The sequence below is a fragment of the Bos indicus genome, chromosome 11 (assembly GCF_029378745.1).
Source record: "Bos indicus isolate NIAB-ARS_2022 breed Sahiwal x Tharparkar chromosome 11, NIAB-ARS_B.indTharparkar_mat_pri_1.0, whole genome shotgun sequence".
In the NCBI taxonomy this organism is placed as follows: Eukaryota; Metazoa; Chordata; class Mammalia; order Artiodactyla; family Bovidae; genus Bos; species Bos indicus.
The window spans coordinates 95,587,080-95,596,448 of NC_091770.1; the positions used below are offsets into that span (position 1 = coordinate 95,587,080).

At 43.9% G+C, this 9,369-nt stretch overlaps 1 protein-coding gene across 7 annotated transcripts in view; it reads right to left on the reverse strand.

The window, feature by feature from the left end:
* Nucleotides 1–7,024, reverse strand: part of GOLGA1 (golgin A1) — a 44,046-nt gene extending 37,022 nt beyond the window's left edge. For 3 of the 7 annotated variants that reach the window (XM_070799230.1, XM_070799228.1, XM_070799226.1), the window contains exons 1-3: nt 6,892–7,024; nt 5,943–6,067; nt 4,851–5,149 (exon numbers count right to left, since the gene is read on the reverse strand). In XM_070799230.1, coding sequence (XP_070655331.1) covers nt 4,851–5,149; nt 5,943–5,955 — 312 coding nt within the window. In that variant the 5' untranslated portion in view covers nt 5,956–6,067; nt 6,892–7,024. Of the gene's footprint in view, nt 1–4,850; nt 5,150–5,942; nt 6,068–6,423; nt 6,861–6,891 lie in introns of those variants that run through there. The other 4 variants (XM_070799232.1, XM_070799227.1, XM_070799231.1 and 1 more) reach the window with 4 other exon arrangements.
* Between the last annotated feature and the right edge of the window lie 2,345 nt (nt 7,025–9,369).

Consider the following 9,369-nt stretch of genomic DNA (forward strand, 5'->3'; position numbering starts at 1 on the left):
GCTGAGCTACCAATGATCATACTGTACCAAGTACATAACACAAAAAATATATTTTCAGATGAAAAAGTAAATCACTTTATTTTCCCAAAGGTAAAATCCTGGGGTAAAGGGAGGAAGGTTCTTTAGCAAGGGATTGAAGGCTGGGTGGTCTGTCACTGGGACTTTACTGGTGGTCCAGTGGTTGAGAATCTGCCTTCCAATGCAGAGGCTGTGGGTTTGATCCCTGGTCCAGGAACTAAGATTCCACATGCCCCAGGGCAACTACGCCTGTGTGCCACAGTGAAGGATCCCAAACACCACAACGAAGACCTTGCATGACACAACTGAGAACCAATGCAGCCATAAATGAACAAATATTTTAAAAAAGAATCTATCACTGACATTGATAAAGTTTCAGTATCTTCATCTATAAAACAAAGGGATATCAATCTATGGTTCTAAAATGCGTCAAAACCTTTAGCAGAAAATATATATTCAGTTAATTATTATATTAATGAGACATCAAATTTTCCCAATAATCTAGATTATTAAAACATATGGGCACTATTATTACTTTGGGCAATGTTTACTACTGCTAATAAATAAATCACTTTATCTTCCTACATTTGATTATAAAATTTTAAAAATACAGAAGAGTAGGGAGAGTGGTTTACTTTAACAACTGCTGATTTTTCACATATTTGTTTTATCAAATTTTATTATAGTACTATAAATCACTTTTGACAAACACTTATAAAACATAAAAACATTTTCCTTTATAGCCACAATACCATTATTACACCTAACAAAATTAAAAATAATAGTATCTAATATCCAGTCCTCAGTCTTCCCCATTTATTGGCAAAATAATGAGTGGTTCAAAAATTCATTTTAAATATTTATTTATCCATCTACCCATTTACTCATCCAACATTTATGGAGACCCAGTCACAGGAATGGTTAAAGGGGGTTTCAGGAGGTGGCAGGCCCAGGCTAAAGTTACATCATCATCACTTATAATCTATAAGAACTTGGACCAGTTGGTCAACTTCTCTGTGCACTGGCTTCCTCACATGTAAAATGTGGTTAACAGACATAATCAGCATCAGAGAGCTGTGACGAGGAGGTAAACAAATCAAAACTTGTCAGGTCTAAAACAGAGCCTGGCACATAATTAGCTTTAATACACAGCAGTAGAAACTATGATTATTATCGGCACTGAGACACCTATTCTTAGTATTGTTGTCCGCACTGCGAACAGTGATGAAAAGGAGTCCCTGTCTAAGCAGCAGCAGCTGCAGCAACTACCAATTACTAAGTGCTTAAGAGCCAGGCACTACTAAGTGTTTCACACACTGTGCAGAAAAGAGCTCATGTCGTAGGCCTGAGACTGCTGTCCTTGGCAAAGCCGGCTTGTAAGGTGACCCCCTGGCTAGCCCACAGGAACTTAGATTTTACAAGGGTTCTCACCATTCCTGGTAAGAATGGCTCATGGTACCTAAACCAATTGTACAAAAAATGTGATTTATGCCTAACACGTGAAAGGTTGCTGCTACGAGCTGTGAATGACGCTGGGATTCATGGCCTCCAGAGGAGATGAATTTGATCTGGGACCAAAGACGAAGCTTGATCACTCAGAGCTTTTGTGCAGCAAAGTTTTATTAAAGTATAAAAAGAGACAGAGAAAGCTTCTGACATAGACATCAGAAGGGAACAGAAAGAGTGCCCCCTTGTTAGTTTTCAGCATGAAGTTATATACCTGCTAGCAAGCTGCAGAGTTGCACCAGGCCCCTCACCCCCTCACTCCAACATGCATTTTGAGATAGCACTGGCACAGGTGAGTCACCCCCCCACCCACAATAAAACAATGGATATGAATCTTGAAGAAAGGCAGATTTCCAAGCAAATACAAAATTCATTAACATGGCTTAAGAAAGACATTTCCATGAGAAAAAAAGCGTTGGTTAGCTCAAGGTTTGAGATAAAGTTAAGTTCAGGCAGAACCAGCTGTCGCCATGATGACACAGGATTAGAAGAGAAAAGAAAAAGGAAAAAAAAAAACGTTTGCCACTTGTAGTTTATTTCCTCCTGCCACTTGGGGACCTCTGGCCTCCCTACTGAGGCTATTAACCCTTTCACGTGTCTTCCTTCTAGAAGTCTGGAATTGTGGTAAATGCTAGGCAGAAGGTGCCTGTAAGACTAGCCTCCAGTAAAATTCCTGAGCGCTGAGTCTCTACTGAGCTTCCCTGATAGACAACATCTTCTCCTGTGCTGTCACAGTTCCTTGCTGAGGGAAACAAGTGTGCGCCAGGCAGCTCCCCTGGAAAGGACTCCTGGAAGCCTGTGCCTGCTTCCCTCCAGATTCTGCCCATGCACATTCTCCCTTTGCTAATTATGCTTCGTAATAAATGTTTTCCCTGTGATAAATGATAGCAGTGAATAAAACTATATGCTGAGTCCTGTGAACTCTTCTAATGAATAACTGAACTTAGGGGAGAACCCTCCCCCCACGACTCTGCAACACACAGACTTTAATAAAGATGGGTATTGTTCTTATTTTATAGATGAGGAAACTAAGGCACAGGAAAGTGAAAAAGACTCGCCCAAGGTTACACAATAACGGAAGAGCCATCAAACCCAGGTCTGCCTCCCTAACCTGACCTGGGCTCCCAACCACTACTCTATTGCCTCTCAAGCAGCTCCCAGTTTAGTGGAAGAGACAAAGAAGCAAATCATCAGGAACAATGCAGTGTAATAGGTGCTATTACAGAGGATGAGAGGGTCAAGAGACAGATACAGCCAGGAGGGATGAAGGTTAGAGAGGGTGAGGGGGCAGGTCAGGTCAAAAGGGCTTCCTGGAAGCAACATGTGAGCCAAGTCTTGCAGGATGAACAAAATCTGCCAGAAAAATGTAGAAGTGAGAGGAGGGGAACAGGAGAAGTTCCAGAGAGGAGACAGCATATGTGAACACTTGTAGGCATGATGCAAAGTTGTCTGTTCCATAAAGTACAGTAAGTTCAGTATGGAGGGAGCACAGGGTGTAGGAATGTAGAGTGAGATAAGGTGGATGGGTAAGCTGTGTCACGACCACAGGGGTTAACCACTATACATAACAATGACTTTGCACTTCATCCTGAAGATGATGGGAAGCCACAGAGAAGTTTGAAGCATTGGAGAGACATGAACAGATCTGTTTTGGGGAGTTAATAGAGGCAACCCACTCCAGTATTCTTGACTGGGAAATCCCACAGACAGAGGAGCCTGGTGGGCGACAGTCCATGGGACTGCAAAGAGTCAGACACGGCTTAGCAATTAAACAACAATAAATGGACTACTAGTAAGTGGAGTACAAAGGGTAAGTCTGAGACAGGAGATGGAAACCAAAATACTTGCTGACAGACTAGACACCAAGAAGTGAAGAAGAGTCTAAAATGTTGCCAAGCTTTCTTGCTGGTGACCTGGGGGACAAAGGTGCAAAGGTGGAAATAGAGTTAATACATTCAGGACTTGAAATACCAGAGGAAAGGTGCCTGGTTGGAGAGAGATATGTAATGGAAATCAAGAGTCTGGAGACAGGGAGTGAGGATCAGAATCAGAATTTGAATAAATTCAAACAGATAACTTCAGAAGTCACACAGAAAAGTATTTCCTGGATTCAAGCCAATTTCTATATCTGGAATGCATTTGAGATGAGAGACTTCACTTAGCGAGTCAGCATGATGCCAAGGCAAGTACCTCTGCCAGAGAACTCAGCATTAAAACTACGTCCTTCAGCCTGGTGCTCAAATGTGCATTTATATTTCCTCTTCAATACAGGAGCCAGTAATTTAGATCTGGTAATCTATTATTCCACCCCAATAACCTAATAGCTTCTGCCATGTAATCTGACCTGAACAGGTAGTATAAGAGAGGAGGTCGACTCATCTGACCATGGAAACAACTCAAGTATCTATCACCAGTAAAAGACAGAGACCCACTGTGGCCTTTTTCAAATGCCAGGGTGTTACACAGCAGTAAAAATAAATGAGCCACGCGCAGTGCATTGTTCTTACAAAGTCTGAAAATAAGCAACAGGTTGTTTATGAATATATATGTATCTGGCAGGATATTTTAAAAAGCAAAGGAACAATATACACAAACTGTAGGATGGGTTATCTGAAGGGGAGGAAAGGGAAGGGAACCAGGAAGGAACACACAGTATTGACAAAAATCTAGCTCTCTGCCTAAGTGACAGACTTAAAAAGCATTCATTTTATTTTTATGCCCTATACAATATATTTACATTATATACATTCTTTTACATATATCAAGCTTTATAAATAACTTCTTTTAACTTATCTGACTTTAAGAAGATCCTGTCATATGCCACAGACACAATTTTAATCCCAAGGCATGATACTTACTTAACACAGTAGCATTCTCAAATCTTTCCAACTACAAAGATACTTTACAAATAAGGGACAAAGTGCAGCCATCAGTGCCATCTTTTCATCAATTTTCCCATAAAAACAGTGGTAATTCCCTGGCTAATTCCATGCCAAATGCACAGACTTCACTAAGTAACAATGACGTAAAGTATATATACGTGCAGAGACAACAGGCCAAAGTACTCTGAGAAACAGAATACAGAAGATGATGCACAAGGTTTTATATAGATGGAAAAAAGAGTACAAGAGGAGAAAGTAGAGAATATGGAAAGAGACCCGCGAAAAAAAAAAGAAAAGCACCTCAGAATAAGAAGAATCAGATATAAACTACAAATCATCTTTGCAATTTTAAAAGAAAATACTTACCGGAATGATTCTGTGAAATACTATTTTTTAAATATAATGAGGCTGTACCAAATATTAAGAACTACAGAAGGTACTTACAAAGTCATCTCCTGAGTCAGCTCCCATGGAGGCAACGGACTCTTTGCTCACTGATCGTGGGATCCTAGTAGCACCTCCTGGCCTCTGAGCGACAGCAGTCTCTTCTGCAATTTTCTTCTTCAGTTTTGCAAACATTTTGCTGTGTGGCTCTCCTACACTGATGACCAGTGCTTGACCGCTACAACAATTGTTAGGCCAGCAACCAGGAATTCCGAGACAGGTGCCTAAAAAGGCCCAGTTATCCAAACTAGCTGCATTCCCACTGAAATGAAGGCCAAAGGTCTGTGGCACAGGAGTATCTATAAATCAGATGAAAGAAAGCTCTAAATTAAACATCAGAGAAATTTCCTATCTGGGTTGCTTTGTTAAGCTTTAGGTTTCAAAATTAAGTTTCATAATTTTACATGCACACTTACTAGGACACAATTACTAAACATTTACAAAGCACTCAGGTGTGACAGATGCATATACAGATAAGAAAATCCAGTTTTAGGGAGGTGAAGTAATATGCCAAAGATTGTGTGGCTAAAGTGCAGTGCTTTGGAACCCAGGAACCCACAAGTCTTTACTCTTTTTTTAAATTACATCACATTGGCTGTGGCATACAACACATTAAGCAAAATTTCCCAGGGGAAACATTAACATAATGTTTTTGAATTCTTCCCCTAATAATATTAAGTATGACTACAGTTTAGACAAAAACATGTAACTCAATACAGGGAAAAGATGTAATGTTCTGATGTTCCAAGATGGTGTGGAATCAGCTGTTCACTAGAAAATGTTGACAACTTTTTTCTAAAAAAAACAGGAAAGCCAGCCAACTGCACTGTATCAGGAAACATCCTTAAATGTTTCCTGGAAATGCTGTGTGGTTTTCTTAAAGAGTGATTAAAATTACCTCGTTAGTTTCTTTTTTTGTACAATGTGTTCCATGATACTACACACCAGATTCAAACATCTCTTCCTCCCATCATGCATGAAACATTAACATTCTGGTTCCAATCTTAACTTCTGATGTTTTCTGGAGGATATCTAAGCTCTGCTCTAAGACCTCTAATGAGGAAGCTCTAAGATCTACAAATGACTGCTTACCACTTCTGAGCATCCATTTAAGTCTGTGCAATTCTTCAAAAGTTTGCCTTCAGTGTCTGTAAACCACCTACTCACCTGGCTTATCTATTAGATTTAAAACAGCTTGGAGGTCAAAGCTTTCTGTCCTGCATGAAGACAAAGATAAAATGCATTGGATATTTCCTCTCAAGTGTAAGGTCAAAATGTTGGGGGGACGGGCAGAGTGGAAGAGGAGGCAGGAAGGATCAAGGTGGGGGGTGGGGGAGAGAAAACCTGTCATTACCATAATCCTCAGTGGTCTACCCTCCCTCACCCTGGTCTTTGCATTTGTGATTTGCCTGAGAGTTTCACTTAAAGGCACAAAGAACAGAATCTCTCATTGTAGTAAGCGGGTAAACTCATTTCGCCTTGGGAGCCCTGAGCACGACAACTTCAATGAGATTAAGGTCTTCCCAGGGCCAGTATTTATTTCAGTTGATTCTGACAGTCACACACTATTTACCTGGCCAGAACCCCAGAGCCTTGATTCACATTCAGAAAATCGCTGAGAAAAAGGACGGCAAAGTTGGAAGACGACTGCCAAATGCTCGGGGGGCCAGCCACCTGCCACGGCAGTTTCGATCCCACTCACTCAGGCTCCTCCCAGACCCGCCCGTACGTGGACTGTCAAAGCCAGGAGGGACCCAATGTCTCTCCCACTTGACAGCAGGGGAACTGAGACCCAGAAATGAGGAGTGACTTGTCTAAGGTCGCGCAGGTGAGCGGTGGAGGGGGGGAGTTCCGGGACCCCAGGTTCCAGATTCCCAGGCCGAAGAGCCCGCCTCTGCCCCCACCCTCGCCCTGTCCGGCACCCTGGCACTGCCCCCCCGGCTTGGGTCCTGGGCAACCCAGTCGGCGCCGCTTTGGGGGCACACCGAGGCCACCGAGGGAAATAGAGGCCTGCTCCCGTCTCCGGCCCCCGCCCGCCCACCTGCCGCTCTCTGGGCAGCCGGCAGAGCCCCGCCTCCGGGGCCTCTCGTGAGCGCCGGCCCGCGTCACCAGCCCCCACGGCCGGCCGGCGAGCAGAGCAGCGACCCGGAACCGCACTTCCACCAGAGCGCCGGAAGTGGCTGCGCGCGGGGCTGGCCCACCGCGCGCATGCGCCTGAGCGCGGCCTCCGCGAGCTTCGGGATGGCGGTTGGACCGGAACCGCTGGAGGGCGCGGGCAAAGGCGCGGGGCTGGCCGCTCGCTGAGGCCGGCCCGCCACGTCAGCAAGCGGCCAGACCTGCGTAGGAAGACTGGGTAGCAGAAGCCTTTCTTTTCCTTTTTTTTTTTTTTTTCCAAAATAGGGGACGGTGCGGAGCGGGGGAGTGGTAGGAGCCTGGTGGCAAAAGGGAAAGAACCGATGGCTGCGGTGGTGCCAGCTTGTCTCATAGAAACCTCAGGTCGTGGCTGCGTTGGGCCGACCCAGAGTTTCATTTCCCTTTCTGCATCCCAGTCTGCACCCTGCATGTCCCTGTCACCTTCCTCACGCGGGAGCCTGTGGCTCCATACATCAGTCAGTGTTGGGAACTCGCGTTTTGTCACTTGTGTTTTGTGCCTGTGATCTACTGTAGGCTACACGTTTTATATTGCAATCCAGGTCACTGAAAGAAAAGTTTTAAGAATCTAAAGTCAGTTCAGTCGCTCAGTCGTGTCGACTCTTTGCGACCTCATGAACCGCAGCACGCCAGGCCTCCCTGTCCATCACCAACTCCCAGAGTCCACCCAAACCCATGTCCATTGAGTCGGTGATGCCATCCAACCGTCTCATCCTCTGTTGTCCCCTTCTCCTCCTGCCCTCAATCTTTCCCAGCATCAGGGTCTTTTCAAATGAGTCAGCTCTTCGCATCAGGTGGCCAGAGTATTGGAGTTTCAGCTTCAACATCATCCCTTCAATGAACACCCAGGACTGATCTCCTTTAGGATGGACTGGTTTGATCATCTTGCAGTCCAAGGGACTCTCAAGAGTCTTCTCCAACACCACAGTTCAAAAGCATCAATTCTTCGGCGCTCAGCTTGCTTTATAGTCCAATTCTCACATCCATACATGACTATTGGAAAAACCATAGCCTTGACTAGACAGACCTTTGTTGGCAAAGTAACGTCTCTCCTTTTTAATATGCTGTCTAGGTTGGTCATAAGTTTCCTTCCAAGGAGCAAGCGTCTTTTAATTTCATGGCCGCAATCACCATCTGCAGTGATTTGGGAGCCCTGAAAAATAAAGTCAGCCACTGCTTCCCCATCTATTTGTCATGAAGTGATGGGGCCAGATGCCATGATCTTAGTTTTCTGAATGTTGAGCTTTAAGCCAACTTTTTCACTCTCTTCTTTCACTTTCATCAAGGGGCTCTTTTACCATATAACAAACACCCTCTTCCAACAACACAAGAGAAGACTCTATACATGGACATCACCAGATGGTCAACACCGAAATCAGATTGATTATATTCTTTGCAGCCAAAGATGGAGAAGCTCTATACAGTCAGCAAAAACAAGACCAGGAGATGACTGTGGCTCAGACCATGAACTCCTTATTGCCAAATTCAGACTCGAAGAAAGTAGGGAAAACCACTAGACCATTCAGGTATGACCTAAATCAAATCCCTGATGATTATACAGTGGAAGTGAGAAATAGATTTAAGGGCCTAGATCTGATAGATAGAGTGCCTGATGAACTATGGAATGAGGTTTGTGACATTGTACAGGAGACAGGGATCAAGACCATCCCCGTGGAAAAGAAATGCAAAAAAGCAAAATGGCTGTCTGGGGAGGCCTTACAAATAGCTGTGAAAAGAAGCGAAGCGAAAAGCAAAGGAGAAAAGGAAAGAAAGAAACATCTGAATGCAGAGTTCCAAAGAATAGCAGGAAGAGATAAGAAAGCCTTCTTCAGCGATCAATGCAAAGAAATAGAGGAAAACAACAGAATGGGAAAGACTAGAGATCTCTTCAAGAAAATCAGAGATTCCAAAGGAACATTTCATGCAAAGATGGGCTCGATAAAGGACAGAAATGGTGTGGACCTAACAGAAGAAGAAGATATTAAGAAGAGGTGGCAAGAATACACAGAAGAACTGTACAAAAAAGATCTTTACGACCCAGATAATCACGATGGTGTGATCACTGACCTAGAGCCAGACATCCTGGGATGTGAAGTCAAGTGGGCCTTAGAAAGCATCACTACGAACAAAGCTAGTGGAGGTGATGGAATTCCAGTTGAGCTATTCCAAATCCTGAAAGATGATGCTGTGAAAGTGCTGCACTCAATATGCCAGCAAATTTGGAAAACTCAGCAGTGGCCACAGGACTGGAAAAGGGCAGTTTTCCTTCCAATCCCAAAGAAAGGCAATGCCAAAGAATGCTCAAACTACTGCACAATTGCACTCATCTCACACGCTAGTAAAGTAATGCCCAAAATTCTCCAAGCCA